Source organism: Rhinolophus ferrumequinum, chromosome 7, assembly GCF_004115265.2.
Source record: "Rhinolophus ferrumequinum isolate MPI-CBG mRhiFer1 chromosome 7, mRhiFer1_v1.p, whole genome shotgun sequence".
In the NCBI taxonomy this organism is placed as follows: domain Eukaryota; kingdom Metazoa; phylum Chordata; class Mammalia; order Chiroptera; family Rhinolophidae; genus Rhinolophus; species Rhinolophus ferrumequinum.
This window is the reverse complement of record NC_046290.1, coordinates 99,170,866-99,191,206: the sequence shown is the minus strand read 5'-3', so window position 1 is coordinate 99,191,206 and position 20,341 is coordinate 99,170,866. Positions and strand designations below refer to the sequence as shown.

General features: G+C 43.3%; 1 protein-coding gene across 4 annotated transcripts in view; it reads left to right on the top strand.

Annotated features, from left to right (window-relative positions):
* The window catches only part of RABGEF1 (RAB guanine nucleotide exchange factor 1), a 62,209-nt gene extending 47,375 nt beyond the window's left edge, over nt 1-14,834 (top strand). For 3 of the 4 annotated variants that reach the window (XM_033110982.1, XM_033110983.1, XM_033110985.1), the window contains exons 5-9: nt 508-589; nt 1,901-2,033; nt 4,356-4,447; nt 8,726-8,982; nt 12,337-14,834. In XM_033110982.1, coding sequence (XP_032966873.1) covers nt 508-589; nt 1,901-2,033; nt 4,356-4,447; nt 8,726-8,982; nt 12,337-12,735 — 963 coding nt within the window. In that variant the 3' untranslated portion in view covers nt 12,736-14,834. The remainder of the gene's footprint in view (nt 1-507; nt 590-1,900; nt 2,034-4,355; nt 4,448-8,725; nt 8,983-12,336) is intronic. The other variant, XM_033110984.1, reaches the window with a different exon arrangement.
* Nucleotides 14,835-20,341: the final 5,507 nt, after the last annotated feature.

Here is a 20,341-nt window from a genome sequence, read left to right as displayed (position 1 = left end):
TGGCCCCCAATGACTGCTTTCTTTACCTGAAGATAAAGGAAATATTGAAAGCAAGTATTTTGATAACATTCAGGACATCAAGAGTCATACGACGACAGCTCTGATAGCCATTCCAGGAAAAAATTCCAAAATTGCTTTGAAGGGTGGACTAGGTGCTGATGTCGGTGCATAGCTTCCCAAGGGGAGTACTTCATAGGTGACCGTAGTGATATTCAGCAATGAGGTATGTAGCACTTTTTCTAGGATGAGTTCACGAACTTCGTTATCAGACCTCATACCCATGTAAGAATATGTATGTACGATAAGAAGAAATGAGAGGTCGTGGGTGTTATAATTAATATTTACGGATAAGCTTTTCTCCCCTGCAGAGTTATATATTATAATTTGTAAGTACTTTTGAGATTAGTACCAGTTTAAGGAGTGACTTTTGGAGACTTCATAAAATTTAAAGCTTTACTCCTGATCTTTCTTCAGCTACCAAGCAACCTCTTTGTCCCTTTGTTTCAGGATTTAAGCATCGAGGAACAATCAGAGTGCACTCAGGATTTTTACCAGAATATGGCTGAAAGAATGCAGACTCGTGGAAAAGGTAATCCTCTGTTAGCCAGCCCCTGAGGAGTTGCTGGTGGTCGCACAGGGCCAGACTGCTGGTCTCTCAGCAGTTTCTCTGAAGCCCTGCCTGACTGGTGCGCCCACCCGTCCTATAACTACTCCGACATTCTGGTAGCTGGTAGTGCTTAGTAGTGCCTTTGAATACCACCATGTATATCGTTCCGAGATAATCAGAGCAATTGGATAATTTATTGAGCAATGTTTAATAACCTCGTTACGGGTAGGGGCAGAATCGATTAATATCCTTTGGGAGGCTTCTAAATGAAACCCCCATCTTGGAATTACCTTCTTGGTGATGTATTCTTTATGTGGGTTGGGGCAGGAAAAAATTGAGAACCACTGATTTAGCACTTTAGGTTTTTAGGGATTGTTTTTGAATTTGATTCCATTGATGTTAGATTTTAGGATGTACTTAACATACATGCATATCTGAGAAATCTGCCCCATATGAGTACTTTGGAGGGATCTCCAAGGTTTAAGGTTTTATAGTAAATCTCAGGAAAGTGAAAGGGTGAGCCTTGCCAGCATTCATTAGTCTTGGGAATTTCAAGTGCTTTTCTTTTTCATTTTTTTTTTAAAGATTTTATTGGGGAAGGGGAACAGGACTTTATTGGGAAACAGTGTGTACTTCCAGCACTTTTCCTTTTCCAAGTCAAGTTGTTGTTTCAATCTTAATTGTGGAGGGGGAAGCTCAGCTCCAGGTCCAGTTGCCATTGTTAGTTGCAGGGGGCGCAGCCCACCATCCCTTGCGGGAGTCGAACTGGCAACCTTGTGGTTGAGAACCCGGGCTCCAACCACCTGAGTCATCTGGCCACCCAGGAGCTGAGTGAGCGGCAGCTCATTGACTTCATTCTAGTTGCAGAGGGTGCAGCTCGCTGGCCCATGTGGGAATCGAACTGACAGCCCCGTTGCCCAGAGCGCCCAGAGCTCGCGCTCTAACCAACTGAGCCACCCACCTGCCCACAAGTGCTTTTCTAATGTAGCGAAAGAGAGTGACCCATGCTGAGGTCTTCCCACCTGGGTGTTTATTAGGAAGATCCGACACCTGGTAGGTCTTGCCAAAACAACTTCAGTTTGAAGTGGGGACTCTATAAAAGGCAGTCCAAAGGTGAGGTAATTTTTTAAAGGGTATTTTTCAGTGTAACATCTCAAACTTTTGTTTCTGGGTGTGTTTAATGTATTTCTAGCAAATTAGTTTTCTGCTATGTAGAAAGTTCTATGAAAACATACTCTTAATTTCGAATGTCCATTCTCATCTTGAGCTTTTCTATCCACTTGGATATTTCAGTGCCTCCAGAAAAAGTTGAGAAAATAATGGATCAGATTGAGAAATACATCATGACTCGCCTCTATAAGTATGTGTTCTGTCCAGAAACTACTGATGATGAGAAGAAAGATCTCACTATTCAAAAGAGGATCAGGTAGTTGATTGTTTCGCTTTGTCTTGTTGTCTAGTAGGCCCCCTTATTGGTACAGGATACGTTCCAAGACACCAAGTGGACGCCTGAAACAACAGATAGTACCAAACCCTATATATACTGTTTCTTCCTATATATACATACCTTTGATAAAGTTGAATTTATAAATTAGACACAGTAAGAGATTAACAATGATGACTAATAATAAAATAGTATAATTGTAACAGTGTACTGTAATAAAAGTTCTGTGAATGTGGTCTCTCTCTCTCTCTCTCTCTCTCTCTCTCTCTGTCTCTCTCTCTCTCTCTCTCTTTCTCTCTCACAGAATATCTTACTAAGTTGGGAACTTTCACCTTTTCACTTAAAAGAAGCACTTTACGGCTTCTCTTTGGCATATCTGAATTGCCAGCATCACTACTCTTGCATTTTGGGGCCATTATTAAGTAAAATAAGAGTCACTTAACCACAAGCAACTACGATACTGTGACAGTCGATCTGGTAACTGAGGCAGCTACTGAGTGACTAAGGGGTGGGAGCGGATACAGTGTGGAGACGCTGGACACAGGGATGATTGACGTCCCAGACGGAACGGAGTGGAAAAGCAGGAGATTTAATCAGAACACCACACAGTTTAAAACGTGAATTGTTTATTTCTGGAATTTTCCTTTAATATTTTCAGACTGAGTTTGACCACAGGTGACTGAAACCTCAGAAAGCAAAACCGAAGATAAGGGGGGCTGCTGTACTGCTTTATAATGGGAAGCGGTTTCTGGTTCACAGCCTCTACACATTACCATTTTCAACTCATTCCAACCCAGCTTGTCCAGCTCCACCCCAGAGTCAGCACGCTGAAACAGTTCTTTTTCTTAGACGTTGTTGGAGTAGAATATCATGCTACTAAGTGACTACTGACTAATGGGCGGGTAAAGTATACAGTGTAGATATGCTGGACACAAGGATGATTCACATCTCGGGTGGGACAGCAGGAGGTTTCATCACACTACTCAGAATAGCAATTTAAAACAGGAATTGTTTATTTCTGGAATTTTCCATTTAGTATTTTTGGACCACAGTTGACTGTGGGTAACTGAAACTGCAGAAAGCGAAACCATGAATGAGAGGGAATTTATTTACTACCAACTGTTGGAAGAACACATTGTGGGAAAACAGGGCGCTTGAATTTCAAACCTTTAGAGCAAGTAACAGCTAAGTTACCTGCCATCCTTAGCATATAAGCTGCTTTGTGGTGTCAGAAAGTAAAGGAATATGGTACATTGGTAGGAGAGAAGGACTCACATCACCATCTTGCTTATCCATTTGACTCCAGGCAGCTTTAGGTAAGAACCGTACTTGATGTTTGAGTTGACTTCAAAGCCCCAAAATTCCTAAGGAGGAAATGGCGTTGTTTTCTCATTTCCCTGTACTATCTTGTTGGGCAGGAAGCTGTGAATGCCCACATCAAAGCAGTGGGTGTCATTCTCCCACGCCCTGACCAGGCTGTTCACTTTTGAGCCATTCCTCCATCCCATGTTCCCACTGGCACTGGGCTGATACTACTTGCAGAGTACCCAGACTTCCATGGCCACAGAGTAAGCTTCGTTCTCTGCATTCCAGTGGCAGTGAGACACTTAGGAAATAGGCCATCAGGGTTGGAGACCGGGGAAGACTGAGCAGGATGAGGAGTTTTCTGGAGCAGAGGAGCCAGGGAATTCCAAATGGGGTTCCCAGACAGTGGGGCTGGTGACTGGTAGACCTACTGCCTGCTGTCATCAGGAGTGGGAAGATGGAAGACACAGCCCGAAGTAACCAGATGGGCTTTGGGCTGAGGAGCAGAGAGAGCCTGAAGCAGACAAGTGGTGTGGGTCAGTGGCAGGAGGTCTGGAGTGAAGCTACGATGTGACCAGGGAGCTCAGTGACTCCAACTGGAGTGACACGTGCTTGTTAGCCTCTTACACAGGCTCTGGTACGCCTAGAAGTCAGGGGTAGAGCCACGAAGACATTAATGGTGGTGAGCAGGGTGCAGCAGGTTTTCTCAAATCTTTGTTCTCAAGTATCTAGTGCTTTTAAGGCTTGGTATAACCTCATTTCAGCCAGTAAAACTCTGTTATGCTTTTCTTGTTATAAGTGCAGAAAAGAAGCCTCACTCTAGGATTTTAGCTGCTTTGGCACATCAGCTGAGCTAATGTGCAGTGGGGTGTGCTTGGGCCTAGGATTGCCTCATTGGTCGGTGGTGTCCCCTGCTTTCCCATAACTGAAGGAAATGACGAGATGAATGACTGCAGTCCATTCTTGGAACTCTTCTTTCACTGTCTTTCTCTCTTGTAGAGCCCTGCACTGGGTTACACCTCAGATGCTTTGTGTCCCTGTTAATGAAGAAATTCCAGAAGTGTCTGATATGGTGGTGAAAGCGATTACAGGTCAGTGAAACTGAGACCTTTTATATTGGGATGATTTTCCCTTGAAGTTAACATTATGTTTTATAAATCTATACTTATTTCAGTGAGCAGAAAGACAGTATAAGTATGTCTAAAATGCAGACTGCCAGAGATATATTGGAATGTAGTAAAAAGGGATTTGCAAGACTGTTAGTTTCATGAATTTGAAGCATTCTTATTATCAGGTAAGCTACTTCTCTTCACTTGCCATGACCAAGGTCTCTTATTTCTTGGGTATTGAACTAAATTAAGGTCCAGTATGGCTAGGGTAAATTTCTTAAAACCCAGTTGTATTTATATATTCAAAATAAGTTTGGAGGGAGTGAGGGCATTGGTGAGGCAAGGTAATCCCCAAGCTAGAGTTACATATTAAAATGATGCTTCTAACTGGTTGTCAATCAGAGATGTGTTTCGAATTATTTTTCTGGTTTGTTCAGGAATTATATGAAGTACCCTAAATTGATGTGGCTCTGCCATTCTGGACAGGTCCAGGTGTTACTGGGAGGTACGTTTTCCTCCATTCTTGTCTCCGTGAAAGAAAGAATTCAGTCAAGAGAAGTTCATTAGTAAAAGCAAGGACACTCTGAGACACAGAACGGGCTGACCCAAGACAGGGAAGCAGCCCCTGCTTACATTGTGGGAGGGTTTTTATCTCCGTGGGTAGAATTGTCTCCCTCTCGCCCTCTCAGTTATCTTCCCCTCTCTCTGCTGAGGTGTCCCATCCTCCCCTTTGGTTCCCAGGGTTGTTTCTCAGGGCGAAAGCATAAACCCATTTATCTCCTATGATTTATTTGAGAAGGTCCTTAAAATGGTCCTGAGAAGCAGAGTGTATATTCTGATAAGTGGGATGGTTTCCCTCCCTCTCTGGCATTTTTCCTTTTTCTTACAACATATCTTGTTCTCAGTATACTGCTGAGCAAGCACAGTGCTTATGCCCCAAGTGAGAGCAGCTGCCAGGGGCTTCCTAAATGGGGCTGGCTCTGTCCTTCTGCTCACTTCTACCTTCCTACCTGCCGTATCACAGGCACCTAAGAAGGTTCCTGTTTCTTATTCATAGGAATAACTCAGCAGAAATGCAACGCAAACATTTAAAAAACAAGAACTCCTAGACATCCAACCTTGGCCAGCTTAAGGCGAAGAGTTGGAAAGACTTGCTCGTTTAGAGATTGTTCATGACATTCTGCTGGGAGGGAACGTGGGTCAGCTGCTGTGAGAGTGTTGGAGGCAGGCTATTAAGTTGGCCCCTTTGGTTATAAGAACCAAAGACTCACTCAAGTAACAGGAAGAAATGGCGATTTGCTTAATATATTATTGTCCGTGGTGGAAGGGGCACCGGACTCACACAGAAATAGCTGCAGCACCCCTCTAGGGACTGGGTTACCTGCCGTTAACATGATCTTCCCACTTTCTCAGGTTCTATTCTCTTTGTACATTTTCTCATTTCAACTCCTGTTCTTAAATGAATTACCCTTTAATTCCCCATGTAGAATCTAACTGGCCTAGCTAAATGCTGTCATCTTGGTTGTTCACAGCTTTTCAGGTAGGCTGTGTCACAGGTCCCAGAACTGAGTCCTGCGGGCCAGGGCCCACCCCCACTCCTACCCTATTCAGGAAACGTTGTAAGAAATTGAGGTGAGAGCCTCTCAAAAGCCTGGATGTGGACCTTTTAGGCTTTTACCAAGTTCAAGACCAACTGGTTTATGTTTAAAGTACTTTATAGGAATTTATGTTGCGGACTCTTCTGAAAAGCCACAGGACGGACCTTGAAAAACCAGAAACTGCAACATGCCCAACTATTGCTTACTTAAAAATAGAACTAAGAAAGAGGATTTCAATACATCAACAGTGTGTTAATAGAATTTGAGAGGTGAAACTTTTCACTCTTCAACGCACCTGGGATTGAGTTTCAAGAGTTCTTTTGATACCAAAAATTCAGCCTCAAAATTTTAAAAACCTTTTTACTCTTTCTCATTTTAGCTCTGACATCTTGGCAATCCAAGTGCAGACACAGTCTGCCTCTGTGGGGACCAAAGGTGATATCACTTTCTTCCTGATCTAAAATTGTCAGCCTAAGTAGGGGAGTGTTTATAGAGGACATTCTATAATAAGGGCCTTACGTGTGGGGACATCAGTTAGATTTCTCCAAGTCATCCCAGATGCTGCTGATCAGCACTGTCCCTTTTGTTGATAAACACTGCATGAGGCGTTTTCCACTGTAGCTGACATCGCTCAGCTAGTGGGTGGGGCCAGGGGCGCCGCTAAACTCCCTGCAGTGCACGGGTCGGCCCCCAGCAGAGGGCTCTCCAGCCCCAAAGTAGGTGGTGCCCAGGCTGAGAAAACACGACTTGGACGTATAGCCTGCTTTGTTTCACAACTCCGTTAAAGATGAGTCTTAGACGTCTGTGGAGATAGAGTATCTACACTCAGCCCTACCTTCCTGCTGATTAGAAGTAACAGCCCCCAACAGAAGACACAAAGCAGTTGTCTGAGAACTCTGAAAAGTCAATAGTAGCAGGCAGATGGGGGTGGGGGGTATCATTACTAGAAGGACAGCTGATGCAGTGGTGAGTTTCCTGTTTGGTCATACTGCAGGGCCTTGCAGATTGGGGACTTGCTCTGTGAGGTCGCAGTGGGTTGGACGGCCAACAGCAAAGCTTCCCTCAGGCTGCAGGATGAAGAGTGTGGGAGAAATGCCTTGGATTGGGTCCCCCCTTCCGCTCTCTTCCTCTGTACACCCCTGGCCCTGCCCCTGGCAATGGCAGCTACACGTGCATCCAGATAAAAAGTAATTCATTTTTTGTTAACTTAAAATGTAAAGAATAAAGATTAATGAGAAAGTAGTTATTAGGTTGGTACAAAAGTAATTGCGGTTTTTGCGATTATTTTTAACCTTTTAAACCGCAATTACTTTTGCACCAACCTAATAATTATTTAACGTAGAGAATAAATATCAACAATAAAAGGCTAAATAAGATATGTGAAAGTAGAAAAAATGGTAAAAAAATCTTCCCCGATATCTTTTTTGTAATAAGTTCTATGTAAATAGAAAAAGAAAAATAGACTGAGATATAGTAACAATAATTACAATGCAGAATTTAAAAATTAAGGGAACAAATAATAAATAAGTGAAAATTATATAATTCACAAAAAAGGTGCATAAGTGGGGGGAATGAAAGCATTAGTAAGTTAAAATAAGGCCTTTGCACTCTTCAGTGTTTCTGTCCCCCACATATGGCTGCTGGGCCTGCGGGTCCCCAGGTAGCTGACCTCAGGGATAGGAGCTGAGAGCAGAAAGAATGAGAGCAGCAGATTTAGGCTGCTCCGTCCCACCATCCTACCTAAATCTGACACTTTTATTCCTGCTCATGGCGAGAACTGCAGTCAGATTCAGCCACCTCAGCTCTTTTCTTTCATGATGTTCCAGGTGGTAAAGTGTCCAAAGACATACTCCTTCCCCTGCGTGCGTTGTTCTAGCAGTGAGTTTGTGCCAGCTTCTCCTCACCACCTCCCAGTCCCTGTGGCAGAGTGTGTGCACGCAGGAGCCCACACAGTGGGACTTCATAGTAGGGAAGGGCCGGGAACTAATTGTTTCCTGAGAGAAATAAAATGTTGATGAGATTAAATGTACACCCTGGCTTTATCCCTCTGCTCTGCAGCGGGTTCTAAGGGTCCTAAAGTTTCTGTTGATGTTGGTAGCTGGCGGAGATTTACACGCTGAGTACTGGCCACTGTGGACTCCGTGGGGTGGATTTCCACACCTGGGTCTTGATATCCAGTACAAAGATGCTTTGTATAATGGCTGCATTTCTAAAACGCAGCATGCAAATTGAGTTCTAAACTGAGTTTTACAGTTATTAAGAGAAACAGGAGCAGGAATACGCTCGCGTTTCTCCATGGCGCTCATAAGCAGTTTGCATCTGGCTTTAGACTTGGAAAGACTAGGTTTCGAATTCCCCCACCCCCATTAACTTGCTAATCCTCAAACTTCTCCAGACCTCAGTTCTCCTAATAATAGTAGTACCTTGCATCCTCTGAGGATGAAGAGAAACATGCTTGTAGAGCCAGCTGTTAGTCCCTGGCTCATGGTGTTGTGTTCTGTAAGTACCATATGAGCTCATATATCCTGGCTTTGCCATCTCAGGTTTTCATCCACTCGGTTAACTGGTGGAGAAGGGGTAGCGAGCTGACCTCTGTGGCTGCGTAGCTCATGCTGCCGATAAGCAGTCGTTCTTCACCGGAGTCATGTCTTCTGCCTTGTAGACATCATCGAGATGGACTCGAAGCGTGTGCCCAGGGACAAGCTGGCCTGTGTCACTAGGTGCAGTAAGCACGTCTTCAGTGCCATCAAGGTCACCAAGAACGAGCCAGCCTCAGCCGACGATTTCTTGCCCACTCTCATCTACATCGTCCTGAAGGGCAACCCCCCACGCCTGCAGTCTAACATCCAGTATGTCACTCGCTTCTGTAACCCCAGCCGGCTGATGACTGGAGAGGATGGCTATTATTTCACCAATTTGGTGAGTTTCTGGTTTCTTGGTAGGACAGAGAGAACCATCATGTGACAGATCACTCCCAGGCCTCTGGTAGGTTAGTGCTCCTGAGTGAAGGAGGCGGCATAACTGTGAGGATGGCTGCTTGCTGTCACAGAGCTCGTGTGACCAGGCATGTAAACACCCCTCTCCTTGGACTGGACTCTTTGGGGAAACAGCCCCATGAGGGGTCGGCTGCTGTTGGCCACCGCTCCCCGGGCTCCCGGACGTGAGAGCCATGCACTTGGGTGGCTTATTTCAACCATAAGCAAGTCACATCCAGGACTTGGACTCCTTTATTAAAAGACTTAGGGTTTATTTTTTGTTTATTTTTTGTTATTTATGTAAGTTACATCTTAGAACTGAATACTGAGATATTTTAATAAAAAGTCAGGTTAAAGGATGTGAAATGATTTTCAACTATTTTTTTACAGTGCTAATTGATTCTAGGCAAGACAATTAATAAAGTATATATATCTAAGTTATATGGCAGGATACTTCCTTTTACTGACTGCTAAACTTCTGCTTGTTTGCTTAGACTAGATTTACTGTCATGCTAATGAATTTGAGCTGCAAGACACCTTATGTGCTCTGTTTCTTGTGCTGGAAGTTGTACAGCATAATAAATAGGTAGGCACAGGAAGCCAGGGCACATAAGAACATGTTTCTGCATCAGTTGTCTAAAAAGACAGGTACTTGAATCTCCAAGGCTCCAGAAACATGTGGTGATTGATTTTTACATCCTAAATAGTATGTATTCACTTTCATACCTAATTTTGTGTTTGTGTTTTTTTTTTGTTTAATTGGGTTCCCAAAAGCATCTAGCCTTAGGTCCCTCAGAACCTGGACCCGCCCCTGTTAACCACTGTCAGCCTTTGTGTTCACCTACCTGGGACTCCAGTGCTCGCATCTGCACAGGTGCAGGGACTTGGAGATGTGTTTTCAGAATGATGTGTGGCCATTATTTGCAGTGTTTTTCATCCTTCCACACACTTGGTTATTTGTACTCCACAAAAATGCTTTAGTGACTAAAGCACTCATATTTCTTAACGTAAGTAAAGCGTGCACTTGACTGCTAGAGAAGAGCCTTTTGGGTTTATTTGTCTAGAGAACACGAGACAGTCTGTAACCCCTGTGTGGTGTGGAGATGGAGGCATGGAGAGGGGTGGCAGCGAGACTGGGAGCTGTCCGAGGTAGCCTTGCTTGTCACCCGCCTTGGGGGCTGCTGGTTCCCCTCCACCCTGCGGCCCCCTGGCTCCTTGACCTGCAGCCTTAACTATGCTCACACCTGCTGTTTTCATCCTGCTCTTGCCTGACTCGGAGTGAGCTTCTAGTCCCACTTCTCCCGTGAATGCTCTGGCAGAAGTGAAAACTCTGCCAGTTGCCATGGGGACTCAGTCTTCATTTTTCATTTTCCTTCCCTTTTTTTACACTTGCTGACTCCTTTGTTCTAGGACTGCTCATGGCCCTTGACTTCCACAACTCCACTCCTTACTGTCTCATTGTAGGTTTGTGTCCTCTACTTCCTCTTGAATAGTCATTCCCTGGGGTTCTGTCCTCTGTGCACCACTCTCCCTAGGCTGTCTCCTTTGCTCACAGCTCTGCTGGTCACCTGTACAGTGATGACCCAGAGGTTTGTGTCACCTGTTTTGACCTCATGCTGAGCTCCACTTCCAGCTGTTTGTTGTGCCTCAAATTTAATTTGTGCAAAGCTGAAACTGCTTCCCCATCAGATTTCTTTTTCTTTTCTGATATACAGTTGACCCTTGAATAACATGGGTTTGAACTGCCCTGGTCCACTTATATGCAGATTTTTTTCAATAAATACTGTAAATGTATTTTCCTTATGATTTTCTTAATATTTTCTTTTCTTTAGTTTACTTTATTGTAAGAATACAGTATACAATACATATAACACAGAAAAATGTGTTAATCAACTGTCTATATTATGGGTAAAGCAACTGGTAGGCTACTAGTTAATTTTGGGGGGAGTCAAAAGTTATGGGTGGATTTGCGACTCCGTAGGGATTGGCGCCCCTAACCCCCATGTTGTTCAAGGGTCAACTGTGCACTATTCGTATTGGTGGCAGTTATGTGCCCATCCCCCAGCCAGGCGTGCTGGATCGCCTGAGACGCCTCCTGTCTCCAGGTGAGGGGTGCAGTGGTTCCACACCGGGCGAGCCCGTGTGCAGGGCTCTGCTGGGCTGCTTCCATCACATGAATCAGTTGTGACAAAGCTTGGCGAAACACCCCTTCAAGAGACATTTGCTTTTTTATGAGTAATAGGATCCTGTGGATGAGTTTCTCATAAGAAATTTTGAGAGCTGCCTGTTTTCCCGTTTATATTGCACATTTTTCTTGTGAAAAATAGCTCTTTTTTAATGTGAAAATGGTATGTGCCCCTTGTAGAAAAATGTTATCAATATAGGAAAGTATAACTAATGGGTGTCTGTTTCACTGAGCATTAGTTCTAGCGTTTCTGTACTAATAATTGTTACCATTTATTCATTGCTTTCTACAGACCTGTGAGCTTAGCATGTTGTGTGTTGTGTTCTTTAATTCTCACAATAAATCTGGGTGGGATTGCCCCCATTTTGCAGATGTGGAATCTTACGGAGCTTAGGTAACTTTCCTAGGGTTACACAACTCTGCTGTCAAGTGACAGAGGTGACAACTCAAGTTGTCTGCTTTCAAATCTTGTCCTTTTAACCATATGATTTAAACTACCTCTTTGAGGACCAGCGGTCCGTGTGCCTCACTAGTCCTTGAGGACATGCCTAGTGGCTGGCCATGCCCCCGTGGGCCCTGTGGGGCTGGCAGGGCCTCAGAAGGGAACGGGTTACGAGGTGTGCTCCCGTGTGGGGCGCGGAGCTCCTGGCCACAGTGCTTCCTCTGCGTGGAACTTGGCAGGGAAGACGGAGCCTCCGACTTCAAGGGGTCTCCGGGTTTGCCCACGAGGAGCTGGAGTAGCCAGTGTGGGGCAGACACTGCAGAGGCCTCCTCATGTGTGTCACCCCGGGCAAGGCCTGGCATCTGTGACCAACCAAGAAGAGAACGAACTTCTGACAGTCAGACTCCGTAGGACTGGTAATTAGATTTCATTGTAGGTTTTTTTTTTAAAGGAGGAAGTGCATTGTTTCAGATGGGGGCATAAAGGAAACATAATTGGCTATGAATTGGTAGTTTTTGAAGCTGAGGTCCGTAGAGGTTAATTAGACTATTTTGTCTACTTTTCCTTCTATTTTAAATTCGCCATAATAAAAGGATTTTTAAAAAATAGATTGGAATATTTGTAGTTTTCCTCAGGTGACAATAATAAATAACCTTCTCTTTTTTTTGTAGTGCTGTGCCGTGGCTTTCATTGAGAAGTTAGACGCTCAGTCTTTGAATTTAAGTCAGGAAGATTTTGATCGATATATGTCTGGCCAGACTTCTCCCAGGAAGCAAGAATCTGAGAATTGGTCTCCTGATGCTTGTTTAGGTGTTAAGCAGATGTATAAGAACTTGGATCTCCTGTCTCAATTGAATGAACGACAGGAAAGGATTATGAGTGAAGCCAAGAAACTTGAAAAAGACCTAATAGATTGGACGGATGGAATTGCAAAAGAGGTTCAAGACATTGTTGAGAAATGTCCACTTGAAATTAAGCCCCCAAATCAGTCTTTAGCAGCTATTGACTCTGAAAATGTTGAAAATGATAAACTTCCTCCACCACTGCAACCCCAGGTTTATGCAGGATGAGAAAAATGTACATGGATAATATTTATTTCAGCCTAAATTGTAGCTAGCCTTTACCACAGTCCACTGATTGGATCTAGAGTATAACTTAATTGCTTATAAATGTCAGCATTTTTAAAGGTACAGTTTGTGGGGATTGTTTTTGTTTTGTTTTCCCTTGCAGGGGAAGCTTAGTAAATAATAAAGCACTATTTATTTGAGTTACTGAAATAGATTCACTTAAGTCATGTGTGAAAATTTTATCTAAATCTATTTTTCTCCATGATTTTCCCATGTGCTTCCTTTGTAGCATTCAAAGTGGTTTGAATTTGGGTAAATAATTGCCTCTTAAAGGATAAAACAAATGCTACAAGATGTATGTTTAAGGGAATTCAATGGTACCTATTCTATAGTTTGAAATAATTTTATAATTGTAAAGATAGAAGATATATTGATAAGTCTGTAAAATTGTAAATATATAAAAAAAAGGAATGGTGTGTGCTGTGCATGGCCTTTCATGTCTTTCTAGTTTAAAGTGGTGTGTTGAATGTTGCCTTTAATCCCATTTTATTTGGTTTTCCCTACTAACGTGAATCTAGAATATTTAGACATGCTTCCCTTAAATATTGACTCCATCTTCAGCAGTGTGGTGACCCTACCTGTGCGGTCCTGTGTAGTCAGACACTATGACGTCACTGAGGTGCAGGGGAATTTTAAGTCCTAAAAGCCACTGTTCAGTATAGTCATTTGAAGACTTTGAACATGCTTCTTGTCTGTCTTTCGTCTGTTCACTCAGCAGATGTTTATGGAGCTCTTGGATGGAAGGGAGAGCTTGCCCTGGGTCACAGGACAGAGGAAAACGGGCTCTGCTGCTGAGAGCTGAACAGGCACCTCGGAGCTGTGGGGTTTGGGGCTCCTTTGCCTCCAGAGTGTACTCTTTGCGTTGTGGACAACCCAGACACATGCCGGTTTCTCAGCCTTGGTATTGCTGACATTTGGGGCCTGAGGGCTTTTTGGTGCGGGGGCGGCCCTGTGTACTGTCGGATGTTGGAAGCACCCCTGGCTTCTGGACCCACCAGATGCCAGGAGCATGCCCCACAGTTGTGAAGAATCGTCTTCAGACATTGCCAGATGTTTCCGTGGGGGGGGGGGGCAAAATCGCCCCCAGTTAAGAACCACTGATCTATTCTGTAAGCAGGAGAGTTATCCTCCTGGTGATGAATATGATGTAACCAAAGAACATGGCAGTAAGTGCTCAGAATAATGTTAGCTGACATCTCATTCAGTGGGGCCTTGTAGTCACGGTCAGTGTGGGGCCTTTTCTAACCAAGACGTGCCATCTGTGGCCCTCCTCCCCTCAGTAACCCCCTCAAAGATTATCAGTGTACCTGTGAGATTGTGAGTAATCCCCAGGGCAGCATGCTTGAACAAGGTCACATCACACATTCAATAAAAAGGTTTCCTTTACTTTCCTAATATCTTGTTAATAGTATACCACAAATTTGTAGTGCAGTAATTTTGGGATAAAACTAGGGTAAGTATAAAACTTTATATTTTACTTAAATTTACATATAAACCCCATCAAGCTGACACATCCATTGTCATAAGCACTGAAGACATAAAACAGTTTACTGAGTCAGCTGATCAAGCTCCTGTGGAATGGAATCAAATGCCAGTGAGAACTTGCTCCTAGAACCCTGGGCCCAAATGATTTTCAAAGAAACCTCCCCACCAACCTGCTTTCTTTTCTATGTACTTTCTAGGTGCTAATCCAGGTATACATACTCTTAATTCTCCTGGGAATATATAGTTCTTTTAGTCATTGTACATTATGTTTCTTAAGTAAAATATGCATATCAGCCTCCCATTAAAGCTGTCCTCTTGATTTCTGACATGCTTTAATTTTTTGAACTGATTGTTTTGTGTATATCTCATATTGGTTGAATTCTTCAGATACAGACTCTTGCCTTAGGTAGAGGCTTCCATTTCTCTTAAGTCAGCATCAATACTATGGCCAGAGTTTCTGTTTCTCAACAAAAAGTATTGATATTTTATGTACTATAATTGTGATTAGAATAAATCTTTGGAACAGAAGTCCTTATTAATAAAGTTTCATGATCCTCTTCCAAATTGATTTTTGAGTGTTCATCTTAGGAAAATATACATTATTAATGTTTTCATGTTATAAAAGCCACAGATATCATACTTTAAAATGAAACACATTAGAGACATCCTAGTTAAAAATAGCAAAAGAAGGATGTTTGCTATCAATACAGTAGCATTGTTCTGAAAGTTTTACCCAAGGTATACAGACTTCAAGCAGAAATATAGGTAAAGGGGGAAAGGAGTTAATCTAATATAGAGCAGGGCCGGCCCAGTGGCTCAGGCGGTTCGAGCTTCCTGCTCCTAACGCCAAAGACTGCCAGTTCGATTCCCACATGGTCCAGTGGGCTCAAAACCACAAGGTTGCTTGTTCGACTCAACTCCCGCGAGGGATAGTGGGCTGCGCCCCCTGAACTAAGATTGAACTTGGCACTTTGAGCTGAGTTGCCACTGAGCTCCCAATATCTCGGTTGGAGCACCTCCTCTCAACCACAAGGTTGCCGGTTTGACTCCCGCAAGGGATGGTGGGCTGTGCCCCCTGCAACTAGCAACAGCAACTGGATCTGGAGCTGAACTGCGCCCTCCACAACTACGATTGAAAGGACAGCAACTTGACTTGGAAAAAATTGTGGAAGTACACACTGTTCCCCAATAAAGTCCTGTTCCCCTTCCCCACTAAAATCTAAAAAAAAAAAAAGAAAATCTAATACAGAGCGATTATAGCCTGGTAGTGAGGACATGAACTAGAAGGCTCAAATATGGTTTTGAATTTTGAGTCTGCTACTTATTAACTCTGGCCTTGGACAGGACCCTCAGGTTTCACATACCTCATCTATGAAATGGGGATAATAATAGTACCTGCTTCAAGAGGTTCTGAGAATTAAATGACTAAGACTACGTAGCAATGCTAAGTGCTCAAGTGATACCATTATTTGTAGGTTATTTTTCTATGTAGAAAACCTGAGAATTGATATCAAAGCTATTATTAAATTTTACTAGTGCGATATAAAATGTTAAAGTAGCTATTAAAAGTAACTGTACAAAATGACTTCTATATATCATTACTAGTCAAAACATATAATGGGAAAAATTTATTCACAGTAGAAACAAATATAAATCACCTTGAAGTAACAAGAGCTTTGGGGATTTATGTGAAAAAAAATTTGCAAAATTGAGGAAGAAACACAATAGACACACTATACAGGGCCTCGGTGGTTACATAAGGTCCTGTGCTTAGAAAGTCCCTGTGGTTGGGTTTTAATGTTTTGTCTTTGACATCTTTGGTTCTTAATAATTTTACCTTTGAATTTGTGTTTTTAAGTGATGGTACAGTGGAGCATGCAGTGTGGGTCTTGGACCCCCAGCTCACACACAGTCCTGCCTCCTGTCATCCCACAGGCTGGGTTCTCTGTATTAAGATATAAATTTGTACTCATGAGGTACTTCTGGTCAAGATGGCAGAGTAAGTAAACACTGAGCTCCTGTCTTCTCATAACCACATCAAAGTTACAACTAAATTATAGAACAACCGTCATTGAGAGCCATCTGAAGAAAAGCTGAACAGAAGTTTTAGAAATAAGGCTATAAAGAAGAAGCCACCTGGAGACTGGTAGGAGGGGTGGAAACAAGGAACAGGCAGGTCCCACACCCACAAGTGGCAATTAAGAATTCGGAGGGCTATCTCAGCTACGGAGGTACCCACCTGAGGAGCAGAGGTCCCAGCCCCACACAGGGTCCACAGTCTGGGACGCTAGTGCTTGGAAGAGGAGTCCCCATAACATATGGCTATAAAATCCAATTGGGAGTCACGTCATAAAAACAGCGGCATGTGAGGTGAATCTCTAGAAATCTCCCTTGGAATTTACAACAAATTGAACAACTATAACTCCACAAAGGACTCCCTGAACAGCAGACAGGCAAGACGAAGGGTCTCACTACTGAATTCACCTAAAGGTGGGCAAGTTGCGCGAGCAGGGGAGGAGGGAAGGGAGAAGTGAGGATACGAGGCCGCGCAGGCGCAGGATGCAGACTTAGCTCAGTGCTCCGAGCTCGCTGCATCCCAGAACTACCGCAGCTGCAGGAGAGGGAAGAACTCGGACTGCTAGGGCTCCGCTTATGGCCCACAGGACTGAGGGGACAGCATATAACATGGCTGAACCCAACGTTCACGGCAGAGACCTCGGAGAAAAGACTGAGGGAAGAAGGCTGAAAACGGAAGTTTAAGCCCTCACTGCCAAGCAGACAATGGAAGCCTTAGGCGCTGAGACTAGCCGCCCCCTCCCTACCCTCCCAGAGCTCGCCCCGCCCCACCTGCCCAGTGCTAGAAGCGGAACAGTAGCAGTGTGTAGTGTAGGGGATCCTGCTGACTACGCCATGTGTTGTGCGGGGTGTCAGGCGGGGTCTGTGGGGTCTCTGGTCCCGCTCCCCACACAAGAACGCAGGATATGGCTAGGCCAAAAAGGAACACCCACAGAGCCATAGATAGGGGAGTCATATTACTATATTCTTGCTGGCGGCTGGATTGGAGACACAGGAACCAGGAGCAACACAATTCTCAACCCTCACCCGCCGCTTGCAGGCTCAGCCACCATCTTCTTGCTAGCCACCTTTTTTTGCTAGCCTAGCCACGGCAGTTATATTAGTGCCCAGTGGCTCACTGGTTACAGCTGACGGCCAACTAGCCACAGCTGATGGCCATTTGATCACAGTCGACGGCCATTTACTACCTGAGCCAGCACCTTTCTATGTGAGGCCGAGAGCCTGGAAACTGCTTTTTGGGGCTCTGTCCCCACACAGTGTCAGATCAAAAGACCAGAATATTTGCAGTTCTCAGAACTGTGGTCCGCAGACACAGATTCGCAGCCCAACTAGTTCCGGCAAAAGGGAGGGAATTGTGGAAGCAGGACTGGCTGTGGTGGTGGTCGCCACCATTGCTCCTGGCCACCTCTCACAACGCACCCCACCGCCTGTCCCCACCTATCAGGGCAGATCCCTGCTGGAGTAAACAGAACTGCTGAAACCTACAGGCTCTGATACTGGTGCAGGAGGAGCCTTGGAACTACAAAAGCTCTCCGCATCCCCACAGGGACACGGTGCCCTATGACCCAGGAAAACCGGTAACAGAGGAGAAGCCTGCCTTCCAGGGAATCCCCCCATTGTGTGAGAAGCTGGAATAGTGCACAGGAAACATAACACTACAGTGTGAGAAAGAAAAAAGGGCTGCAGTCGGAGAGAAAATAAAACATTCTACCAATACCTACTGGAAAACAAAAGAAACACCTCTTCCTATAACCTGTTGCAGAACCCACTTGTGTAGATGTCTAGGAAGAGAAATAATAAATCATTAATTGCCATGAATAACCAAGGCAACAAGACAGCACAGACAGAAAATGAAAAGTCTCCAAAAAATGGACTTAAAGATATGGAAATACATGACTTAAATGACAGAGAATTCAAGATTGCAGTTCTGAAAAAACTCAACGAGATGCAAGAAAATGCAGACAGGCTGTTTAAGGAACACAAAAACACAATCAAAAAACAACATGAACATTTTACCAAAGAGATTGAAATTTTTAAAAAGAACCAAATAGAATTTCTGGAGATTAAGAACTCAATAGAAGAGATGAAGAATGAAATAGCCCGCTTAGGTAGTAGAGTTCATCATATGGAGGAAAGAATCAGTGACATCGAAGACAGAGATCTGGAAATGAAATGGATGGAAGAAGAAAGAGACTTGCGACTTAAAAGAAATGAAAGAACTCTACAAGAACTCTCTGACTCCACCAGAAAGAGCAATATAAGAATAATGGGCATAACAGAAGGAGAAGAAAGAGAGAAGGGAACAGACAGAATATTTAAACAAATAATTGATGAGAACTTCCCAAACTTGTGGAAAGAACTGGATCCTCAAATCCAAGAAGCAAACAGAACACCTAATTACCCCAACAGGCCTAATTATCCCAACAGGCCTTCGCCAAGGCACATTGTATTGAAGCTATCAAAAATCAATGACAAAGAATCCTCAAGGCAGCCAGGGAAAAGAAGATGGTAACCTACAAAGGAAAGCCCATTAGAATATCATCAGATTTTTCAGCAGAATCTCTACAAGCAAGGAGGGAGTGGAACCAAATATTCAAACTGTTGAAAGAGAGAAATTATGAGGCAAGAATTATATACCCAGCAAACATATCCTTTAGATATGAAGGAGGAATAAAGACCTTTCCAGACATACAGAAGCTGAGGGAATTTTCTAACACACGACTTACACTACAAGAAATACTAAAGGAGGCTATCCAACCACCAACAAGGACAATTTGTGGCAACCAAAATATAAAAAGGCCTGAACCGGAATATGGGAATGGAGAAAGTAAGCATGCTAAAGAAAACGGAATACTCTAAATAGCAAACTTTATTTTACATAAAATTAATGGTAACCACACAAAAGAAATCCAGAACTTAAATATATACTGTAATAAAAGAAGAAACAGAGGGAAAAATCATACAATACCACCACACAGAAAAATAGTCCATGACAAAAAGGCAAGAAACAATGGAGACACAGTCTTACCGGAAAACTAAAGATAGAATGAAAGGAAATCCTCACATATCAATAATCACCCTAAATGTGAATGGACTGAACTCACCAATAAAAAGGCACAGAGGAGCAGATTGGATAAAAAAACTAAACCAAACCATATGCTGTCTCCAAGAGACACATCTCAGCTACAAGGACCAACATAGACTCAAAGTGAAAGGGTAGAAATTCACACTCCAAGCAAGTGCTAGCCAGAGAAAATCAGGTGTAGCCATACTGATATTAGATGAAACAGACTTCAGTGTAAAAGAGGTAACAAGAGACAAAGATGTAATGGTAAAGGGGACTATACAACAAGAAGACATAACAGTCATCAACATTTATGCCCCCAACCAGGGAGCACCGAAATATACCAAGTAACTACTAACAGAACTAAAGGGAGAAATGGACCAAACACAATTATACTAGGGAACCTAAATACATCAGTGACAGCTATGAATAATAGATCATCCCAACAGAAAATAAATAAATAGCAGCCATAAATGACATATTAGATGATATGGACATAATTGACATTTATAGAGCACTTCATCCTAAAACATAAGACTATACATTTTTTTCTAGTGTACATGGAACATTCTCAAGAATAGACCATATATTGGGACATAAAACTAGCTTCAGCAAATTTAAGAAGATTAAAATCATACCAAGCGTGTTCTCTGATCACAAGGCTTTGAAATTGGATATCAACTGCAAAAACAAAGCAGGAAAAACCACAAACACCTGGAGATTAAACAACATACTTTTAAAGAACGACTGGGTCAAAGAAGATATAAGAGGAGAGAACAAAAGATACTAGAAACAAATGAGAATGAAAATACATCAAACCAAAATTTTTGGGATGCAGCGAAAGCAGTTTTACGAGGGAAATTTATATCATTACAGGCCTGTCTCAAGAAACAGGAAATATCCCACATACATGACCTCACCTTA